The sequence below is a fragment of the Phyllobates terribilis genome, unplaced genomic scaffold (assembly GCF_046119375.1).
Source record: "Phyllobates terribilis strain yellow unplaced genomic scaffold, ASM4611937v1 Scaffold_3__8_contigs__length_932513732, whole genome shotgun sequence".
NCBI classification, from domain to species: Eukaryota; Metazoa; Chordata; class Amphibia; order Anura; family Dendrobatidae; genus Phyllobates; species Phyllobates terribilis.
Genome location: NW_027362763.1, coordinates 555029007 through 555052652, shown reverse-complemented (window position 1 = coordinate 555052652; position 23646 = coordinate 555029007). Strand labels below are relative to the sequence as shown.

General features: G+C 39.2%; 1 protein-coding gene across 1 annotated transcript in view; it reads left to right on the top strand.

Annotated features, from left to right (window-relative positions):
- The window catches only part of PPIL4 (peptidylprolyl isomerase like 4), a 29881-nt gene extending 7492 nt beyond the window's left edge, over positions 1-22389 (top strand). The window contains exons 5-13 of the mRNA XM_073671398.1: positions 996-1138; positions 8697-8793; positions 8883-8999; positions 15039-15163; positions 18189-18255; positions 18336-18447; positions 19725-19821; positions 20981-21116; positions 21904-22389. Coding sequence (XP_073527499.1) covers positions 996-1138; positions 8697-8793; positions 8883-8999; positions 15039-15163; positions 18189-18255; positions 18336-18447; positions 19725-19821; positions 20981-21116; positions 21904-22125 — 1116 coding nt within the window. The 3' untranslated portion in view covers positions 22126-22389. The remainder of the gene's footprint in view (positions 1-995; positions 1139-8696; positions 8794-8882; positions 9000-15038; positions 15164-18188; positions 18256-18335; positions 18448-19724; positions 19822-20980; positions 21117-21903) is intronic.
- Positions 22390-23646: the final 1257 nt, after the last annotated feature.

Here is a 23646-nt window from a genome sequence, read left to right as displayed (position 1 = left end):
GTGTGCATGATTTGCGACTGACCGCTTTAATACTCGTGAGGAATGCCTTTTTGTTAGGCATTCCTTATGTATTAAAACTGTCAAATAGTCGCAAATCTTGCACACGGAGTGACTCAAACATAACATTCGAACACGCCGCAAATACTCGGTGAGCTCGCTGAAAGGGTTGACAGAACACGCTCGCTCATCACTAATTTAGACGCATCTTATCACTCTTGTGCGCCTCGCCAGAAATGTTAATTCCAGTTAGAGACTAGAGTACATTTCTGGTGTAAGTTAACCCCACTAAAATGGGGAAGGCTTTGACATGACCCGTGCTGCGCTAATTTTTTTTGCACATCTGTCCAGGTCTGGTTGTGAAAACACCAAAGGTCATGACATTTTTGTTCAACTAATAGTTGCGCAAAAGTTTTGGGACTTTTCAAAGTATTTTACGCTAGAAATCTGGCAAAAACTCTTTGAGGAATTGGGGCCTGGGTGTTGTAGTAGGTTGCTACATTTCACAATTCTTTTAAAATAGAATAGTGAGAGCAGTACATATGGGCAGCCACCTCTCTCTAGCTCTGATATGCCTTTTGGGAGTGGTAAACAGGGGTCTGAGGACTCTAGCTTCTTTATGTATGGGGGACCCCAGCATGGGTACACAGTGCTTTATCTGCCATGCCCATCCCTGCTCCTGAGAAATGTGCTACTCTTCTTCCCTCTGACATTGAAACTACTGTATACAGAACATTGGGGGGGTGGGACACAAAATAGCACGGCGAGCCGAATGTTGTCCCCAGGTTGTACAGCTACGCGCACACATCTATGGCTCTGTACTGCCATACAGATGTACAGGCTTCATAGTTAAAGGTTTTCTATGAAATTGGCCTTAGAGGCGTGTACATGCGCACCCCTGATACAGGGAGTTGATCTTCTACATTCCATTGGGATCATTGATTAGTGTGAAAAAATAACTAATGAACAACAAACCAGCTATATATTTTTCTTTACAGTTCCTTATTACTACCGGAGAAAATTTGGACTATCTTGATGGGGTACATACAGTGTTTGGGGAAGTAACAGAAGGAATGGATGTGCTAAAGAAGATCAATGAGACATTTGTGGATAAAGACTTTGTTCCTTTCCAAGACATCCGGTATATTGAACAAATACAGTTTTTCCAAATAAATAAAATGTGAAAGTAAGATATTGTATTACTTTGAATTTGAACTTCTCATCGACATATGATGTACAGTTGTGTCGTATATTGGCTCCCTGAACTCCCTCAGTTCCTGAGTCTGCATTTTTCCCAGCAGATGATGACTGTGATATTCAGCCATTATCTGCCGCGCATAGTCCTTCTGGCTGATGTTCGGAGGAGACGGTAATATGTGCTATCTACAGCAGAATTATAATATTGCTGTATATAATACAAGCGATTGGATGATCGCAGGTTCAAGTTCCCTAAGGGGACTAATAAAGGGAAAAAAATGTTTTTAAATAGATTTAAAAAAAAAACTGAAAAAAATGTTCAGATCACCCCGCTCTTCCCCCCCCCCACCATAAAAAATACACATGTGGAATCACTATGTTTGTAAAAGTCCGATCTACAGTTATATGAAAAAGTTTGGGCACCCCTATTAATCTTAAGCTTAATGTTTTATAAAAATTGGTGTTTTTGCAACAGCTATTTCAGTTTGATATATGTAATAACTGTTGGACACAGTAATGTTTCTGCCTTGAAATGAGGTTTATTGTACAAACAGAAAATGTGCAATCTGCATTCAAACTAAATTTGACAGGTGCATAAGTATGGGCACCTCACCAGAAAAGTGACATTAATATTTAGTAGATCCTCCTTTTGCAAAAATAACAGCCTCTAGTCGCTTCCTGTAGCTTTTAATGATTTCCTGGATCCTGGATGAAGGTATTTTTGACCATTCCTCTTTACAAAACAATTCCAGTTCAGTTAAGTTTGATGGTCGCCGAGCATGGACAGCCCTCTTCAAATGATCCCACAGATGTTCAATGATATTCAGGTCTTGGGACTGGGATGGCCATTCCAGAACATTGTAATTGTTCCTCTGCATGAATGCCTGAGTAGATTTGGTGCGGTGTTTTGGATCATTGTCTTGCTGAAAGATCCATCCCCTGCGTAACTTCAACTTTGTCACTGATTCTTGAACATTATTGTCAAGATTCTGCTGATACTGAGTGGAATCCATGCGTCCCTCAACTTTAACAAGATTCCCGGTGCCGGCATTGGCCACACAGCCCCAAAGCATGATGGAACCGCCACCAAATTTTACTGTGGGTAGCAAGTGTTTTTCTTGGAATGCTGTGTTTTTTTACCGCCATGCATAACGCCTTTTTGTATGACCAAACAACTCAATCTTGGTTTCATCAGTCCACAGGACCTTCTTCCAAAAAGAAATTGGCTTCTCCAAATGTGCTTTTGCATACCTCAGCCGACTCTGTTTGTGGCGTGCTTGCAGAAACGGCTTCTTTCGCATCACTCTCCCATACAGCTTCTCCTTGTGCAAAGTGTGTTGTATAGTTGACCGATGCACAGTGACACCATCTGCAACAAGTTGATGCTGCAGCTCTCTGGAGGTGGTCTGAGGATTGTCCTTGACTGATCTCACCATTCTTCTTCTCTGCCTTTCTGATGTTTTTCTTGGCCTGCCACTTCTGGCCTTAACAAGAACTGTCCCTGTGTTCTTCCATTTCCTTACTATGTTCCTCACAGTGGATACTGACAGGTTAAATCGCTGAGAAAGCTTTTTGTATCCTTCCCCTGAACAACTATGTTGAATAATCTTTGTTTTCAGATCATTTGACAATTGTTTTGAGGAGCCCATGATGCCTCTCTTCAGAGGAAATTCAAACAAGAGAACAACTTGCAAGTGGCCACTTTAAGTAGCTTTTCTCATGATTGCATACACCTGGCTATGAAGTTCAAAGCTCAATGAGGTCACAAAGCCAGAAAAAGTGCTTTAGTAAGTCAGTAAAAAGTAGGTAGGAGTATTTAAAACAAGAAAATGATAAGGGTGCCCATACTTATGCACCTGTCAAATTTTATTTGAATGCAGATTGCACATTTTCTGTTAGTACAATAAACCTCATTTCAAGGCAGAAACATTACTGTGTCCAACAGTTATTACATATATCAAACTGAAATAGCTGTTTCAAAAACACGAATTTTTATAAAACATTAAGCTTAAGATTAATAGGGGTGCCCAAACTTTTTCATATAACTGTATCAAGTTACAAAATTAATGAACCTGATTGGTAAACGGCGTAATGAGAAAAAATTCAGAATTACTGTATTTTTCGTACTATAGGATGCACTTTTCTCCTCCAAAATTTTGGAGGAAAGTAGGGGGTGTCTCTTATAGTTTGGATATATCTTATGGCTGTGGCTGGGGGGGATGGCAGCGGAGGAGCATGTCACAGAGGCCATAGCCAAATGCTGCGGCTAACACTGTGCTTGCTGTTAAAGAAAATTAATATTCACTGCTCTCCACTCCCATAGTCTCGGCGTGGAGAGCAGTGAATATACCGGCAGCTGACCTCAGCGTGTGAGGGCGCGTGGCAGTGATGTCATGCGCTGGTAGCAGAACAGGACACAGGGAAGGAAGATGAGTAGAATAGTTTATTTTATTTTTTTGTGTGTGCAGCGTGTTGGGGGCCATGCATATGGGGATGGGTGTGAGGGGGGGCCTTGCATATATTGGGATGGAGGTGAGGGGACATATATGGAGGATATTAGTATATAATTTGGGGACATTACACCTATAACAGTGTCAGCAACAGTGTCATCCATGTGTCATCAGTGTGGGACATTTTGCTTCCCGTGCAGCGCGGAAAAAAAAATGGACATGTCAGCGTGTTTTGCCCACGGACACACGATCCGTGGAAACACATTGACTGGGTCTGTTTTCATCTCATTTGAATGGGTCTGGTGTGGAAACTGTCACCACACGTACCGGACACACTGACATGTGAAAGAGGCCTAACTCTGCTGCCTCCTTATAGTGAATGAATTACGTAGGAGCTGTGTATATGGCGTCTGCATACTGTTCTAGGAAAATCTGCTCTCCAGGAGGCAGATAGAGCTCCGTCCCTCCCGAGTCTCACCGTGTGGCTAAGCAATACTGTACAGCCACATATGGGGTATTTCTACATTCATTCAAAAATTGTGTGACATATTTTGGTGCCATTTTTTACTCCTTTTCCAGTGTGAAAATGTACAATCCGGAGCTAAAACAAAACTTTGGTGGTAAGATTGTAATTATTCTTTCTTCACCGCTCAATGGGGTAAAATTCTGTGAGGCACATGTGGTGTCAACATGCTCACTGCACCCCTAAATAAATTCATTGAGAGGTATAGTAAGTAAAACGCGGTCTCTTACGGTGGGGTTCTGCTTTTAAGGCACCTTAGGGGCTCTGCTAATGTGACATGGCACCGTCAAACCCGCCCAGCAAAATATGAACTCCAATATGGCGTTTCTTCCTTTCTGAGCCTTGCACTGTGCCTCAAAAGTAGTTTTCCACTACTTATGTGGTATCTGCGTGCTTAGTAGAAATTGCACAGCAACTTTTGTGGTCCAATTTCTCATCTTATCCTTGTGAAAATAAAATAAATTGGGGCTATACGTTCATTTTTGTAGGGGGGGGGGGGGAGTGTTTTTTTATTTTTTTATTTTCATGGCTCTACGTTATAAACTTTTGTGAAACACTTGAGGCTTCAAAGTGCTCACCAGATATCTAGATAAGTTCCTTAAGGGGTCTAGTTTTCATGGTGTCATCTGTGGGGGCGAGGGGGAGTTTCGACTGTTTAGGCACATCAGGAGCTCCCCAAATGTGACATGGCGTCTGCTAATTATTCAAGCAAATTTTACATTCAAAAAGTCAAATGGCGCTCCTTCCCTTCCGAGCCCTCCCGTGCTCCCAAATAGTGGTTTTCCCTCACATATGGGGTATCGGCGTGCTGAGGAGAAATTGGACAACAAAGTTTGGGGTCTATTTTTTCCTGTTACCCTTGCGGGAAAAAAAAAATTAAGTCTAAAGTAACGTTTTTGTGAAAAAAATAGTTAAATGTTCATTTGTTTTCTTCCACGTTCAAAAAAATTAATGTGAAGCACCTGAAGGCTTAATATATTTCTTGAATGTGGTTTTGAGCACCTTGATGGGTGCAGTTTTTAGAATGGTGTCACTTTTGGGTATTTTCTGTCATAAAGGTCCCTCAAAGTCACTTCAAATTGTTTGAAAATTTTGTTGGAAAAATGAGAAATCACTGGTCAACTTTTAACCCTTTATAACTTCCTAACAAAAAATAATGTGGTTCCAAAATTGTGCTGATGTAAACTAGACATTTGGGAAATGTTATTTATTAACTATTTTGTGTGACATATCTCTCTGAATTAAGGGCATGAAAATTCAAAGTTTGAAAATTGCAAAATTTTCGCCAAATTTCCGACTTTTCTTTTTTTTTTTTCCACAAATAAGCCCCAGTCATATCAAATCAATTTTACCACTATAATGATGTATAATATGTCCCGAAAAAACAGTCTCCGAATCAGTAGGATCCGTTGAAGCATTCCAGAGTTCTCATAACGTGACATTGGTCAGAGTTGTATGGCTATGTGCGCACGTTCAGGATTTGAAAAAGAAACGCTTTATCCCTTGGATTACCGTCAGACCTGGGGTGAGTATATTGGTTAATTTAAATGATTAAAGAATGTGTCTGTTGTATTTCAAATAAAGTGTTTTGCTCTCAATGTGTGTTTGGCTCTTTACTTAGGTTTAGTAATAAGAGGGTCTGACACCATTTCATCATTAAACAAAAGGGCTAGGTGTCAACTAGTCCCATAAACCTTAATCCCATTCATGGCATTTCTGGGGCAGCAGAGAGCTGCTATTTTTAGCCTAGGAAGGTGCAGTTAGGCAAACATGTTACCTGACTATTAGTGATAAGCAAGTATGTTTTGTTAACCCTTTCGCCGAGTATACTCGGGCGAGCACCGAGTATTTACAGCGTGCTCGGTGATATGTTTGAATCACTCCCATGTGCATGATTTGCGACGGTTTGACAGCTTTAATATATATGAGGAATGTCTGCCTCTTACACAAAGCTGTCAAACCGTCGCAAATCATGCACACGGGAGTGATTCAAACATAACACTGAGCAGCTGTAAATACTCTGCGAAATGGTTAGCAGCACATACTCGCTCATCACTACTGGCTATTAATAACAGCTCACAGCTGTTTAGCAGCTATGTCCTCACAATCAACAAACAGCAGCGCTTTGGACGTAGCATGTTTTAGCTGGGTGCAAAACACTGTGTTATAATGCCACACTTTTGTTGTCAATACATGCAGATCCATCGCATGTAATGACATTTCAATCAGTCAAAATCTGCAGCGGAGAGTAGCTACAGAAATTGACATGCTGTGGGTGAGTTTGGGTACGTGTGCACGATCAGGAGCCGCTGCAGGTTTGAAGCTGCGTGTTTATGCAGAGTCAAACCCTCTGCGTCCAGATGTTACAGCATAGTGGATGGTATTTCTAGAAATCCAATATCCATTATACGTACATCTGAGGCTGCGGATCACCAACGAATACTGACATGTGGCGAGTCTTTCAGGACTGCAGCATGTCAAATTCTCTTGCGGAGTCACTAGAAATGTTACCACTAGAATGTATTGAATGCGGTAAATCCGCATGGTTCAGTTAACGCATGGATTTACCTGCGTTCAATAGAATGCAGAAAAAATAGTCTGTGTCCAAAGCGCTGCTTCTTCCGGATCATGGGCACATAGCCCAAAAGTAAAAAAAAAAAAAAAATGGCGTGGGCTCCCACGTCATTTTCATAACCAGCAGAGGGAAAACCGACCACTGCCAGCTGATATTAGTTGCCGGGGAAGGGGCCTTAGCCATAAAATGTATCCTGGCTATTAATAACAGCCCACAGCTGTTTGCTTAGCCTTTATTCGGTAGATTACAGGGGGGACCCCAGAAAAAAAATTGACGTAGGGTCCCCCTATAAAATCTAACCAGAAAAAGCTAAGCTGACAGCTGCGGGCTGATATTAATAGCCAGGCTAGGGGCCATGGATACTAGCAACCTCTGAGGCTAATATTAGCTCTCAGCAGACCCAGAAATGATGTATCCATAAGATGCAACAAAACTGGCGCTTAGCCTCCGCTCTTCCCACTGCCGTGTGGCAAGTGGAGCAGTGAGGTTGGGGTTAATGTCAGCCTTGTATTGGTGGCTGACATGAAGCCCAGGTTAGTAATGGAGGGCGTCTATAAGACACCCCCATTACTAACCCCGCAGTAAGATTTTTGACATTTTTCAAAAAGAGACGGCCAGAATAAAGTATTTTATTTAAATAAAATTCCACACGGTTTTAATCTTTTATTTAAAAATAAAAATACACTGTATACTCCCCTAACAACCTATACCCGAAGCCATCGTCTCCTGTAAGAAACCAAAAATAAAAACAACCATATCCCTCACCTGTCCGCTGTCATGACGTAATCCCAATGTCTCACGACGATCTGGGTCACTAGTACAACAGCCACACCAGCAATCACTGATGTGACTAATGTAGAAGACGGCACTATATACACTGACAGGAGTATAATCACTCCTGTCAGTGTACATCGCTGTGCTGCTGGGATTGATTTCACCGGAGTTTATCAGCTGAAGATCAGCTGATAAGCTCCGATGCCCTCATTTATGCCATCAGCGCCGATGCTGTAAGTGAGCTCTCCGCTGATCTTCAGCTGATGAACTCAGGTGAACTCCGTTCCAGCAGTTCAGCGATGTACACTACCGGGAGCGACCACGCTCCCGTCAGTGTATTGCCGTGGGACATCGGGAGGACGTTGGACAGGTGAGAGTAAGGTGTTTTTATTTTAATATTTATTTTTTTGACACAGGGCACAGACACCGGCTGAGGAGACTACTTCTCCCTTCAGCCGCACCTGCAGAAACGCACAAAGAATTGATATTCTGCAGATTTAAACGCAATGACAATCCTGACAGGAAAATTCCTGATCATGTGCACAGCATTTCAGGATTGTCATTGCATTAGCTGGCACTCGGATTACCTAGCGTTTTTGATGCATCTCCGCTTGGAAAAAACGCTGCGAAAACGCATAAAAATCTCAGTGTGCACATAGCCTAAAAATTGGCCTTTTCATTAATGTGCAAACAGCCTTCGTGGGTAAAAGGGCTAAGGATAATATAAAGCATGTATAAAAAACAGAACAAAAACAAAACCTACTCACCTTACTGATCTTTGCTGCTGCCCAAGTCTGGTCTGTGTGGTTCTATTTCTGTCTGGGTAGGACATATTTCCCATGGACTAATCCCCGACCACAACAGTGACAATAGGATCTTGGCCACCAATAGGAGAAAAAAGGCAGGAATCAATAAGGTGAGTACGCAAATTAAATCAGGATTGTAAAATCATGTTGAAGGGGAGCATTATATTTTCATGAAATAACACAGATTGAATAATAAAAAATTCAGACATCTGGAGAACCTTCATTCTCTCACTGCGAGAGGGTATAAATCTATCTTGGCCACTTATTAGATACACAATCATACAAGGTGAAGATTATTTCAGCCTGACAATTAGGCAATGTTTATGTTTTTGATGTTGGGAGCCATTCAGTTGTGTTTTTATATGTATTGATAGGATAAACCATACTGTGATTCTGGATGACCCATTTGATGACCCGCCAGACCTCCCCATTCCTGATCGTTCCCCAGAACCTACTAAAGAGCAGTTAGATGTGAGTATTGCAGTGGGGAACTTCATCCTTTTATATCTTTTTGTCTCCTTTATGATAATGTAATAATCATCACTTTATTATAATCCCAGAGTGGCCGTATAGGTGCTGATGAAGAAATTGACGACAATAAAGGAAAGTCAAATGAGGAGGTTGAAGAACAACTGGCTGATAAAGAAGCTAAGACAAGAGCTGTGCTTTTAGAAATGGTATGAAAATATATTTTTGGAAAATGTACCATTCAGTTTATTTTGATAGTCACTATGATCACACTGAGGCATATTTATCAATAATGTCTGATTTTTAGACCGTGACAATTTAGACTAGGCAGTCTTATAGCATACCTTTCATTTTCCGGTAACTTTTCAAAATAAGCTGTCATATCTGTGTACATGAGGAATAATACATTTTCTTGCAATTATGAGTTATTACTAACTTTTTCAACATTTTTTTTCCCCTCAGTATATTCTCTCTAATTGTCAGTTCTCTCTGCATTAATGAGTAGAGACTAACTTCTATGATTCATCCAGTACACAGAAGCAGTGCGATGCCTCCTCTTTTTATGTGTAGCACAATTTTTTTAGAAGCCATAACAGCATGGAGGACATTATACTGCAGTACTGAGCTGTGTGGCTGTGAATCCAGCACAGTATTGATATAGAAGAGTTGCTTGAAGCTCCAGCACAAGTCTGTGTATGTCACTTTGCTGAGTGCTTCTTACTCCTCTTCCCTTCTCTGTAGAGTATAACAGGAGGTGTAACCTATTACCTCACTGCTTTTCGTCCCTCTTGCTTTGAGCAAGGCAGATTTGAGCGGTTTTTCAGACTGGATAGTGAGTTCAGAGAAGAGGGGAACAAGTGATTTAGAAGTGGAGAAAGAGGCATAATCTCTCTGATAAAAGAGGGGACTGGAGTCAGAATTTTGGTCTCTACATTATGCTGTTCTCAGATTAGGTGACAGATTCCCTTTAAATTTAGCTAAATTTATCCTTGGGGTTGATGCTGTTCATAAATATGGAGCATGTTAGACCTTTTTGCGACGTCACACCACTTTCAGCAAAGACAAGGGGCATAAAGTGTCTAAAATGCGTAATATGGTGCAAATTGTTTTTGTGTCGCCATATTCTGACAGCCATATGTTTTACATATTTCTGTCATTGGAGCTATGTAAACAGTTACTTTTAGCACAACTTTTTGCTATGCTTTTTTGAGAGATTTATATATTGCTTTGTTCAGTATACATGTGTGTTTGTGTGTGTGTGTGTGTGTGTGTATATGTATAATATATATATATAATTTTATAAATTATGATCACTGTACACCTTTCAGTATAATTAAAATGTCAACTTAATTCTCTGCATCTATACTATGATAAAACATATTTTTTTCATGTCTTACTACTTGGCCTTAAAAAAAAAAAAAAAAAAAATCAACTTTACCATTTTTTTGACACACAACTGTTGTTTTTCAGCATACAAAGCTTTGTGACTGGTAGTTTTTTCCTGTACAATACCACTTTATGATTAATTATTAAATTTACATTTTTAGTAGGGAGGATGAACAAATAGCAATTCTGGTAGGTTTTTCAAAATATATTTTTTAAGGCATTCATCATATAGGATAAATGGTGCTATCATTTTATATTGTGGGTATTAATAATCTACATTTTATAGGAGTAAAATGCTTGAACATGCACATGATGCAATTGAAGCATTTATTTTTATAGTCATACTTGCCCCTTTCACCCCGAAGCCTGTTTTCACCTTCCTGACCAGGCCAAATTTTTAATTCTGACCACTGTCACTTTGAGGTAATAACTCTGGAACGCTTCAACGGATCCCCCTGATTCTGAGATTGTTTTTTCGTGACATATTGTACGTCATGAAAGTGGTAAAATTTGTTTGATATGACTTGCGTTTATTTGTGAAAAAATCAAAAATGTGGTAAATTGTGAAAATTTTGCAACTTTTACCTTTTATGCCCTTAAATCAGAGATAGGTCACACAAAATTAGTTAATAAATAACATTTCCCACATGTCTACTTTACATCAGCACAATTTTGTTAGGAAGTTATAAGGGTTAAATTTGACCAGTGATTTTCTAATTTTTACAACAAAATTTGCAAAAACATTTTTTTTTTTCTTAAGTTCCACATCACATTTGAAGTGACATTGAGGGGTCTATATGACAGAAAATACCCCAAAGTGACACTCTTCTAAAAACTGCTCTCCTCAAGGTGCTCAAAATCACATTCAAGAAATTTATTAACCCTTCAGGTGCTTCACAGTAATTAATGGAATGTGGAAGGAAAAAATAAACTTTTTTTTTTTTCACAATTTTTGTTTTCTTTAGACCCAATTTTTTTACTTTCACTAACAGGAGAAAATAGACCCCAAAACTTGTTGAGCAATTTCCCCTAAGCACACTGATAACCAATACGTGGGGGAAAACCACTGTTTGGGCGCATGGCAGGGCTCGTAAGGGAACGAACGCCATTTGACTTTTTTGAATGTAAAATTTGCTGACATAATTAGCGGACGCCGTGTCACGTTTGTAGAGCCCCTGATGTGCCTAAACAGTGGTGACACCATTCTGTAAACTGGACCCTTCAGGGTACTTGCATAGATGTGTAGTGAGCACCTTGAACCCCCTGGTGCTTCACAGAAGTTTATAATGTTGAGCCATGAAAATAAAAAAAATCAACTCTTTCCCATAATGTTTTTTTAGCCCCAAATTTAGCTTTTTCACAAGGGTAACAAAAGAAATTGCACAACAAATTTTGGGGTCCATTTTCTCCTGAGTACGCAGATAACCCATATGTGGTCGAAAACTACTTTTCAGGCATAGCATAAAGCTCAGAAGGGAAGAAGCACCGTATTGGAGTTCAGATATTGCTGGAGTGGTGTGAGGGTGCCATGTCACATTGGTAAAGCCCCTAAGGTGCCAGATCAGCCAAATAACCCCATTTTACAAACTACACCTCTCAATGAACTCATCTAGGGGTGCAGTGATCATATTGACATCACAGGTGTGTCACAGCATTTTATACCGTTGTGCAGTGAAGAAAACAGAATTACATTTTTATCATGAAAATTTTGTTTTAGCCCCAGATTTTACATTTTCACACTGGGAAATGGGTAAAAATGGCACCAAAAATTTGCCTCACAATTGCGCTGAATGTAGAAATACCTCATATGTGGCTGTACTGTACTGCTTAGCTATATGGTGAGACTCGGGAGGGACGGAGCGCTTTTGGCCTCCTGGAGCACAGATTTTCCAAGACTAGTTTGGAGACTCCATATACATAGCCCCTAAGTGTTAGAAGAGCACAATCCCCCTCTAGTGACTCCCATTTTGGAAATTTGTGAATTTATCTACTAGTGTAGTGACTATTGGGTGTTTTCTAGAAACAAGCCGCAGTGGCTGTTGCTGAGTGAAAATTGCAAATTGCGTTGTAGTGACTAGTACGTTGTGCCCAGTTCGTGCTTCTGGAGACATGAACCCGTAAATTAGGTGGGTTGTCATCGGTACAGAAATTTAAAAACATGTGGACGCTAAATCTGGTTTAGGCACACTGTGGGGCTCAGAAGGGAGGGGTGCATTTGGATTTTGGAGCACAGAATTTGCTGGATTTCTTTTGGAGGGCGAGAAGCCATATCGCTTTTCCAGAGCCTTTCTGCTACTAGTAACGTGGAAGCCTCTATATTTCCGTTAACAGTTGACGGACCTGAGTGTGGACTTGCTTTTTTGTGAATGGCATTGAAACTTTTATTGGGAACATTTTACATAATCTTTGGGATCTCGTTTATCCTGTGCTCTTTGCTGAGCACTTATATCGGATTTCCATCTAAATCTCCGAGTGACGTGATTCTGATGAAACCCCCGAGGGATCCATGCAGTATAAGGCAGCAGCGTTACTCTGGACTCAGTCTAGCCTCTGTTCAGTGGTGTCCTTTTCAGAAGTGCTCAAAACTGGCCGACAGCACTTTTATGCACGTCTAAAAAGACGGGCATATTTTTATTTAACTTTTTTCTTTTGACTTTTTTACGTTGTCCCACTTTGTGACATCAACTTTCCCTGCCCTGATCGCTGATCTAATACCCTGCAATGCTTCTGTACTGCAGAGGATCAGATCAATGTCTGACAGGCAGGTGCTGACAGGCCACCTTCCTGAAATGACCCCGTGTCCATCTTGGGACCGGGGGTCACCATAGAGACCATCAGCACATCACGATCACATCGCGTTGTGCTGATGGGAGCACAGAGGGAGCTCACTCCCTCTGCGATGCCCCGCGGTGTTGCTGTTCCAATTGACAGCGGCATCACAGGGGCACCAATCGTGGGCGTTGCTGCAGGGTGTCAGCTCTCACATAGAGTTGACACCCACATTCACTCGCTTCGGCGCTCAGCGTGAGCCCGCGTGATCACAGTGCTGTAAATATACTGCTCTTTGCGGGAATGCAGCTCCCACAGAGCAGTATACATATGGCGCATGTCGGGATGGTGTTATATGAGAGCAGACAAAAAATGCAATAAATCACTGAGAAGAATAGCGAGTCCCAGTATAATAGGATAATCACCACAACTGTGATAACAGTTCTATAGTATGTGTAGATTTATAGTGTGAGGCATTAGAGATATAGCAATGAAAAATGTTTTTCTATTAGGGTTTTTTTTTTTTTTTTTGTTTCTGTTTTTTAAACCATTTATTGGAAAAACCGGAATCTAGGTTTTTGGGATTTTTTTTTTTTTTTTTTTTTTTTACACTTTGTGTAAATGTAAAAACATTCTCTTTTTAACAATTAGCCTGCTCACCGTCAGATTTTACATTTCTTTTGGCAGTGTTGGCCTGCTTTATTCTGTCACTTAAAGGACATTCATGCAGAATTTTTTTTTTTTGTACTATTGAAATAAGTGGTGCTGTGTTATAGAGCCGGCATCTCTCAGTAACACTTATCGTAGTTAGCAGAGTTTTTGGCCACATAAAAAAGACAGAGTCCCTATACCTCCTTAACTTTTTTATTTTAGTTTTTTTTTTATCTCCCCTTTAAGCCCCCTGCAGCCATTCTTGTTGTTTATTTTTTACATCCTGAACCTTTATACCAGCTCTGTCTCTTTTCCTCTAGACTACATTTCCCATGAGACAGTGCTGTATGTCCCACAGCTAACACACTCCCAACATGAGTGCCTACCCACTCCAAATACAAACCACCACCCTGAGACTCTTCTGAAAATGGATAAATTGCTGCACATTTTTTTTTCTCATTTTTAACATTCCTTCCCCTTCACCTTGTAGTCACTGTCCTGGGACTCTCACAGGCAATAATAACTACGACCAGCTCTACCCCCACCTACTGTATCCTCACCCATCCCTTGTAGATTGTGAGCCCTCGTGGGCCGGGTCCTCTCTCCTCCTGTACTAGTCGCTGACTCGTTTTGTTCAAGATTATTGTGAATGCATTTGCTATGTATACCCTTTATCACATGTAAAGCGCAATGGAATAAATGGCGCTATAATAATAATAATTAATAATGTTACAGCCACGGTCACTTGCAACACGCAGGCTCAGTATGCTGTGGGGGAGCAATGAGCTATATAATGTAGTTATTGTAATGTAATCTCCATCCTCTCTAGATAAGGCCACAAGCTGATAAGATTACTTGTTCTGTGTGGAGCTTGCAGTGTGTATACTGTCCCTGCTCTCCCTCCCTGTGCATATCTCCAGTCACTCTAAACTTGCTGAGGGATACAGGTCTCGCCACTCATGACATCACTGTTCAGAGCACAGACAGGAAATCTCTGCCCTATGTGCTTTGAATGGGCTATAGCAGGAAAAGAGCTCAAAAGAGTAGTTTTTAACAGCAAGTAAATTTATAAAGTTTCTTCATTTCTGATAAATTATATTAAAGCATTTTATAACCAGTGTCCGTGGCATTTCAGCTAGCTCTGATTGCATCTGTTACTCTTGGGTGTCAGCTCTGTAACACAACTGCCATCTGCTCTAGATGGAGCAAGTTGAGCTGCTGAGCCTGCTCCATGTAGTGATATAACATGGCTGTCGTTAAGGGGTGAAAACATGATGCTAGTGTGAAGATGGCCTTACCTCCTTGTCCAACAACTGGATGTGACTTTGTATGGAGCCAGCCAGGTTGAACATGCCAGATAGTATAAAAGTGTAAATATTCTATCAAGATATAACTATAAACCTTTCATTAGTTAGACAATACCATTTTTTTTTCCTTTTAAGGTCGGTGACATACCAGATGCAGATATAAAACCTCCTGAAAATGTTCTGTTTGTATGTAAATTGAACCCTGTTACAACTGATGAAGATTTGGAGATCATCTTTTCAAGATTTGGTACTATTAAGAGGTATACTTCAAAATTTAACATCCTAAAGAAATGGGTTAACTTCATAGGCGCAAAGAAAATGTATCTGATATTAATAATGAAAGTATACTCTTATGATAGGGAAATACATTTATAATTGTGATTGATTCTCATAGGTACTGTAGGCAGAATAGTTTTAAAGGAAGGGGGGAGAATAACCTAAAGTGGTAATTGTGGTTACTGTAACTGCTATAGTAGTATATTAGAGAATTGTTGTAAATGCATATTTAATTGTATAGTGGTTTATACATTTCCAGCCACAATGCCTATATTAGATATACTGTATTTTTCTGACTATAAGATGCACCTAGGTTTTAGAGGAGGAAAATAGAAAAAAAAATTGAACCAAAAAAATGTGGTCCTGATGCACCGTTATGGGGGGGGGGGGGGTCTGTGCTGACACTGTTATAGGGTAATGTACCCCAATTCTGTACTAATATCCCCCACCCTGGTATACAGGGCCCCCATCTTCACCCTGGTATATATGGCCCCCTCATGCCGCACACATAAAAAATAAAGGATTCTACTCACCTCTGCTCCAGCTGTGTTCTGTTCTGATGCCATCAGCTGACATCACGGTGTTAGCAGCGCATGACGTCACTGACATGCGCCCTCATACAGTGAGATCAGCTGCCGGAATATTCATTGCTCTCTACCCTGGGACTATGGGCGTAAAGAGCAGTGAGTATTAATTTTCCTTAATAGTGGGCACACGTGATCCCCGAACAGCTGCAGGAGGTGTCCACTATTAAGGAAAATGAATAGTCACTGCTCTCCACTCCCATGGGTGTGGGGAGCAGTGAATATTCATTTTCTTTCACAGCAGGCACAGTGTTAGCTGCAGCAGGTGGCTCCTGCCTCCTGTGACCTGCTCCCCCACCCCACACCATCCACAGTCGGACTAAGTCCGGATGTACGGTACAATCAGATGCATCCCCTACTTTTCTCCAAAATTTTGGAGGAAAAAAAGTGCATTACAGTCCATCATTACTTTTAAAGGGAATTTGTTGTGAAAAAAAAAAGTTCTCAACAATTAAAAAAACAAAAAAAAAAACAGTAAAGTATTTAATACTTGAATTTTTAAAAATTTTTGTAATGGTATAAAATATGAAAAGTATTTAAAGTCTTGATATTTTCACCTATTAAACACTAGGGGTAGCAACTGTTACTTGTCATTAAAACCCAATTATAATGCTAGCCCACAGTTATGACTGCGGTAAATGTGCTCATGTGTCTGTCACTACTCTTCTTCCCTTCTGGGTGTTAGCAAAGGGATAGTGGAGGCTGAAGTTTAGGATCATGGTACAGAGCCATTTTGTTGGTGACTGCAGTGTCCTACTGAGATGTGGAGAGTATCCCAAAAGACTGCTGGCAGGGACAGTTCTGAATTTCCTGCTAACTGAAGTCCCAATTGAAATGGCGCCCTTTCCCTACAGTGTAGTATAAACATGCAATGACTAAATGCATTGGAAAGATTTTAACTGCATTCATAATATGATTAAAATGACTTATAATTTTCCAGGTCCTTATGATTATGATGATACCAAACTTACTGTGTTTTTTTATTTTTTATTATTATTATTTTATTTATTTTTTTAAATCTTAAGTTAAAAAAAAATTGATTTGTGTTACCATTTTCTGAGATCCACTATGGTTTTTTTTTTCCTCGGTGGATATGTTGGTTGTGAAAGCGATCAATTGCTATGATGGAACAGGCTCTCATGAGGACCATGCTAGGAAAGGAAGACCAAGAATTAACACTGCTGCAGACACTAAGTTCATCAAATTTACAAGCCTGAGAAACAAATTGCAAGTACCTCAGATATTAACCCTCATAAATGATTCACTAACATTAAGTAACCGACACGGCTCAACATCAGCTGGCGTTTATGGTCGAATTGCTGCAAAGAAGCCACAACTGAGGAACTGACAAACAAGCCTGATGAGTGAAAATTTGACATTTTTGGTACCATCTTAAATTTTTAGTGAGACACAGAAAAGTTGGTTTCTTCATGTGTAGTGACCACCATGAGGGAGGTGTGATGGTGCTTTGCTTGTAACACTGTGGATAGTTAATTCTAAATTCAGGGCACATTAACCGAGCATTGCTAACACCGAAATCTGCACAAGCAAACCAAAGGGGATGGCATGTACTTAGTGAGACCATCATTTGTGTTGCAATAGAACAATGACCCAAAACACATTTCTAGGATATGTAAGAAATGGATCGTGCGTCAGATGACTAGGCCTTCACAATCAACTAACTACAATCCAATTGAGAGAGTTTGTGATTAGTTGGACCGCAGAGTGAAGTCAAAGCAGCCAACAAGTGCTCATCACCTCCTGATTCTCCTTCAAGACCCTTGGAAAGCCAATCCAGGGGTCTACCTGTTGAAGCAGCTTAGAAAATGCTGAGGGGGTGTAAAGCAGTCATCAGAGTAAAAGGGGATTTGGTGGGGTGGCATTTGCAGAATTTAAGGTTTAACAAATTCTGGTTTGTTTCATACTCCTTCAAAGAAATAAAAAAAAAAGGACCTGGAAAGATACAAAGCGCAAAATAGGGTCTTATCTGGATAACCATATTAAAAGAATTGCATAATAGTGCACACAACCACGGATAATTCTTAAGGCTGCTGCAGACCCACGAGAGGATGAAAGTGCAGGTAATGGAGAAACAAATGGGTTAATTCTGCTCTGTTGTGTGGGAAGGATGCCAATTCGAGTACAAGTGGTTTATTTGTCAATGTGTTTTGAAGTATATAAACTTCTTCTTCAGGACAGCCATCTCCATTACCTGCACTTTCTTTACTCCTTGTTTCAATGTGTCCCTTTGTGGTTTTACGATTTTCAGTCTGAATCTACAATGTGCACATTCCAGTAGGAACAAGGAAAACGATTGCATGGGTGTATCTAACCTTCTGACCAGTACTGTACATCTAGAAAAAAAGAGAAATTAGCAATATGGATATATAACTAGCTGATATGTGGCTTTTGTTTCCTACATTAGCTGTGAAATAATACGGGACTGGAAGACTGGGGAATCACTATGTTACGCGTTTATTGAGTTTGAAAAGGTATACTTTTTATATTGCACGTTATGTAGAGTCTGTTTTATATTGTGGATACATGAAGACAATATCTTATTAATTCTCAGGAAGAAGACTGTGAGAAAGCCTATTTCAAGATGGATAATGTACTAATTGATGACAGGCGCATTCATGTAGATTTCAGTCAGTCTGTTGCTAAAGTAAAATGGAAAGGAAAAGGTACTGTGCTAAGATTTACAATGGGGATTTTTTTTACATTTATTAGACTGTACTAATCCTAACTGCCATAACGGGTGGCCAAGACAAGATGGTAAATTTGGGAAAAATCACAAATCAATGGGTTTCACGTACTACTGTACTTGCTTTTTCACTAAAAAACGCAGCAAAACTTGATACCTGCGTTTTTTGTACCACCCATTGCTTTCCATGGGTGCAAATTGCTGAAAGAAGTGACATGCTCTATTGTGCAAAAAAAAAACAACCATGCAAAGCACAAAATGAGGACAAAAAGCCAAGCTTTCTGAAATGTCAGACTTTGCTGGTACTGTAAAACACAGCTGAAAATTTGCATAAAAAAAGCATCAAAAACACCTAGCGTGAACATAGCCTATATCTTTTTTGTGGGTCTAACTTTAGGATATTATGGTTCACATGGTAGATGTATTTTTGCCTCTGAAAGGAGTTTTCCAGCTTCAAAGACTCGTTTTTATATACCTCAATAGGGAATTTTGTATTATCTTGTTAAGCCTCCATGATATAACTATACGTCTTGAATGGACTTGCATTAAAAATGAATGTGCTATTAGAAAGTTGCCTTTTTAAATTCGGTTTTTATGTTAGAGAGTGTCCATTTTCAGTAAAGTGGTGACAAAATGAGTAGAGTATGTAAAATAACAAACTTGTTATATACTTTCTGGGTCCAGCGTTGGCTTGCTGTCACTGCTATGGTCCAGTGATGTGACTAAAGCAGTGACGACACCTTAACACTCATCACCGCTCTAGCCACTCACTGAGGACCTGTCACTTGCTATAAATATGTAGTTTTACATAGGTTAAATGCCATTGTTCTGAGTAGCATAGTTTTCCTTCAGTTTCTGTGCCTTTCCATTCCTGATATATGACCTCTTATTCCCTATATATAATTCTAGTCTTATTTTAGCCATATGTGCCACAAAAAGACTGCCATAAAGAGTTGAGGATCATGCTGTATACAGGGAAGAGAAGACCATATCTCAGGAGTAGGAACTGGGGCTTCATAAAGTTTTCAGAGCAAAAGTTATCTTTCTGCTACAGAAGAAAAATCTGCTTTTCTAGCACGCTTTGAGTTTATTGTGAGAAAAGTGCAATACAAATGTTTATTGTTAAGAGTAGTGGGAAGTTAATAAAATATCCTACCTTTTAACAGGCCTTACAACATGATTAATGATATTAACCAATCAGAAACTGAAGGTGCCTGACCCCCAAGGAGCTGAACGTAATTCAGATTTTATTTTCAGGTGGAAAATATACCAAAGATGATTTCAAAGAATATGAGAAGGATGCAGGGAAATCTTCCAAGCTTGCATTGAAAGACCAAGCTAAACCCAAACAAGAGTATCCTTAACCAGTCCAAGTGTTTCAGACCATTTTAAATTATTTGAAAAATCTTTTTGACTTAGTTTCAACAAATTTTGCAGAAATCAATAGAACAGGCAAATATAAGGAACTTTGTAATGTATCTGTTTTGAGAAATCTAGTTTCTCCACTTATGAGACATTTCTTCCCCCTTTGCGCTACCTCATGAATTCGTGATCCACTTGTCTTGTTTTAACCAAAAACATGTTAGGTTGTACTGGAAGTCCAACTTATTATACTCTATGGCTAGGGGCAAGGAGTAGAGTGAGAATGCAAGGAAAAGGAGACACATAAAGATCGTCCTGAGCTTTCTACAAGTGTTTTATCTCACCCCAGAGTTGGGTTCACATCTACACTGCTCTGTACTTTTGTATACTGTCCTCTATGCTTCTGACTGTGTGCCTACAGAGGAATGAAAAAGAAGTAATCTATCTGTGTGTCGAGCTGTGTATGGTAGGGATCATAGCAGCTGGACTCCTTCCACCAGCTAAGAGTCAATTGCAAGTTATGTGCAAAAGCGAACAGATTGTCATAGCCATAAAAGTTTAAATTTCCACATACAGATGATAAATGACGAACTGTGACTTGTTTCTGGCATTAATAGCACCCTTAGTCATAGACTATAGCAAAGTATCATGAGAAGACATTTAAGAGAAAAATGCACTAACCATATGGCACAAGCAAAAAGACATACAATTATAGAGAAGTTACAAAATACATGAAACATGAATGCCTGGCTTATCACGAATATAAAATATGTATATAAACATGGTATCATTCCTATAATTCATACCTTTTAGGCTGTTTTGTGGCCAAGGTATCCGTTTTCTAACCGCTTGTCATCCATTTTTGTCTTATGAGAAAAAACTTATGGAGGTTTCTCGAACTTCTACTAGTATTAGTTAGTGAGAAACATACAGCAAATGGAAGCAAAACGGATAGCATCCTTTTAGACTCCATTTTTTTTTTTTTTTTTTGTCCACGAACCCACTTAAAACTTGTATGTGTAAATGGGTCTACACCTGCCCATCAACAAAATGCTAGAATAGCAAATGTTCAGCTTTGCTCAGCTCTTAGTTATGTAATTGATCAAATAAGCAAATAGTTTCCCGGTCAATACAATTCTTAACTATCTTAGCAGCAAATATGAGCTGGTATTGGATGACAAGGTAGAAGACACCAGCAGTGATCAGCGACATCCTTCTAAGCACAAAAAAGATAAGAAGCGCTACTACTCTGATGATGAAGATGACCGAAGGATGAAAAAGTCAAAGGTATTATTACATTTATTCTGATTGTGCACTGTAACGCCATCACTGATTTCCCTGCACAGCAATGCTCTCATTCATCCAATGTGCAGAACACTACAACAAATCCACATTCAAATTAATAAAGCAGTTTTGGGCTACCAGCTCAGCAGGTGGGCAGGAATGCCACTGGGTAGGAGAATTGCAGGACATACATTTCCATATCCACTGATCAGAATGTAATGTCATATTGTAATGATATGCAATGCCATTATAAAATTAAAAGACCCTTTAAAATGTTTTTTAACTAATATGTAGGTATAACAAAATTAGAAGGGAACTAATTATTTTAAACTATTAGAATTTCTATTTAAAATATCTTTCTGAAAATGATTTAATGCAGGATTTTTACATTACAATTTTATTTTTACTTGAGTTAGAAAAATAAACCTTTAACAAAAAGTTATCCTGTAACAGGATGTCACATTTATAAGCTGTGCCAGTTTATTGAATAAAAATCTTAATAACCAGAAATAAAGAATGTTTGAGTAAATTGTTCCAATTATTAGAAATAGGTCACTACTCTTGCTTGTCCACCACTCCATTCAGAGATGGGTTCGAAGAAACCCTGTTCTTGGGATCGGTAGGAGTTAGCCCCCAACCTTCAATAGGTTGTCCGCTATTCTATCAATAAAGGATAACCTATACTTAGTACAACCCCTTTAATTCAAGCTATAAATGGATGGTGTTGGAATTTTTTTTTTTTTTTTACCTAAGATAGCTTTCTAAACTTTGTTCTGGTGATTTTGACAAGGAGAGCCATCACAGGAGACACGAAGACGACTACTGTAGAGAGAAGAGGAAGGGTGAAAAGAAGGATCACAGAAGAAGCCGCAGTCGGTCGCGGGAGCGTAGCAGCTACCAGAGCTCCAAAGAGAAGTCAAGAGAAGAAGCAACAGAAAGAGACAGGGAGAGGAGAAGAGATAGAAGTCCAAAGCACTATAAAGAAAGATCTAAATATCGAGAAAGAGACTAAAAACAAGGAAGATATATTATCCTGTGTGTCAAATGATACATTTTTAACAATAAATATCTTAATTTTTTTTCTTAGTGCTGCCTTTTACAATGTTGGCCTTTTCCACGTTAGTACTACATACATTATCCATGATATGCAAACAAATAGATTATTATTTCTCTGACTAATTTCAAGCCTACTTTGGGAGATGTGAGTTTTTTTTCAGCCTCGAAACAAAACAAAAAAACCTGTTCCAAAATCAAAAGTTAAAGGGGTGGTCCGAAACGAACATTTATTTTAATACTAAATATTTGTCTATTTAATGTCCTCTAATCTCTTCTAATATGCTTTAATTAAAAAGTCCACATTGTTACCTCACTACAGTAATTAACTGATTTAAGTGGTGAAAAAAAAATCCGAAATTTGTATGAATAAAAGTTTTTGAGCTTGTCGCCATCTTCCGAGACCTGTAGCATTTCCAATTTTTGGTATCTGGTGCTGGGTGATGGATTATTTTTTTTGCTCCCTGAGCAGACCATTTTATTGATACCATTTTGGGGTAGATATGATGTTTTGATCGCCTTTTATGCCAATGTTGCAGCGGCCAAAAAAATTTAATTGTGGCGTTTCGATTCTTTTTTTTTTTTTTCTCTTTATTCTGTTTACTGATCAGATTAAGTTATTTTATATTTTGATCTGACATTTTTGAGTGCAGCGATACCAAATGTGTGGGTTCTTTTTACGTTTTTATTTTCAATGGGGCAAAAGGAGGTGATTTGAGCTTTGTGTTTGTTTTTTTTCTCCATATTTTTAACAACTTTTTTGTTCAGTTTATTAGTCCCCTTAGGAGACATGAAGCTGTGATCATCTGATAGCAGCGCTGAAACTATGTATAGCACAGGCTATGTATAGCAGAAATCACAAATGCCACGGGCCGGCATTCACATGAGCATGGAAATGACAGGCACGGATTGACAGCAGGATGTAACTGGTTAACAGCCGTGGGATGCACATTTGGACAGTCAGCCGTTAGATATGCTACAGGTACATCTCACTAAATTAGAATATCATCAAAAAATTAATTTTTCAGTTCTTCAATACAAAAAGTATAACTCATATATTATATAGAGTCATTACAGAGTGATCTATTTCAAGTGTTTATTTCTGTTAATGTTGATGATTATGGTTTACAGCCAGTGAAAACACAATTATTTTTGCCTTAACTTTCGCTGCAGTGCCAAATATCTGCACATGTAGCACAGGTCTATCATACAAGCTTTGGAACAACTAGAAAAATATAGAAAGGCAATTTTGCCCTCTGCTTTGTCAGAACTGTTGTGGAGACTTGCGGGTGCAGATTTTGTAATAAAGGGTAAAGGAAAAGCTAGTGTTTACTTTGTTTTACGTTTTTTTTTAAAAGTCTAATAACGAAGTATGTCAGGACAATTACTTTATTCTCCACTTTTTTTGTTTTTTACGGATTTTAGCATTGTTGGACAACCATTTGATTTGTTGGTGTCACCCAACTATCTCCAGACAGGT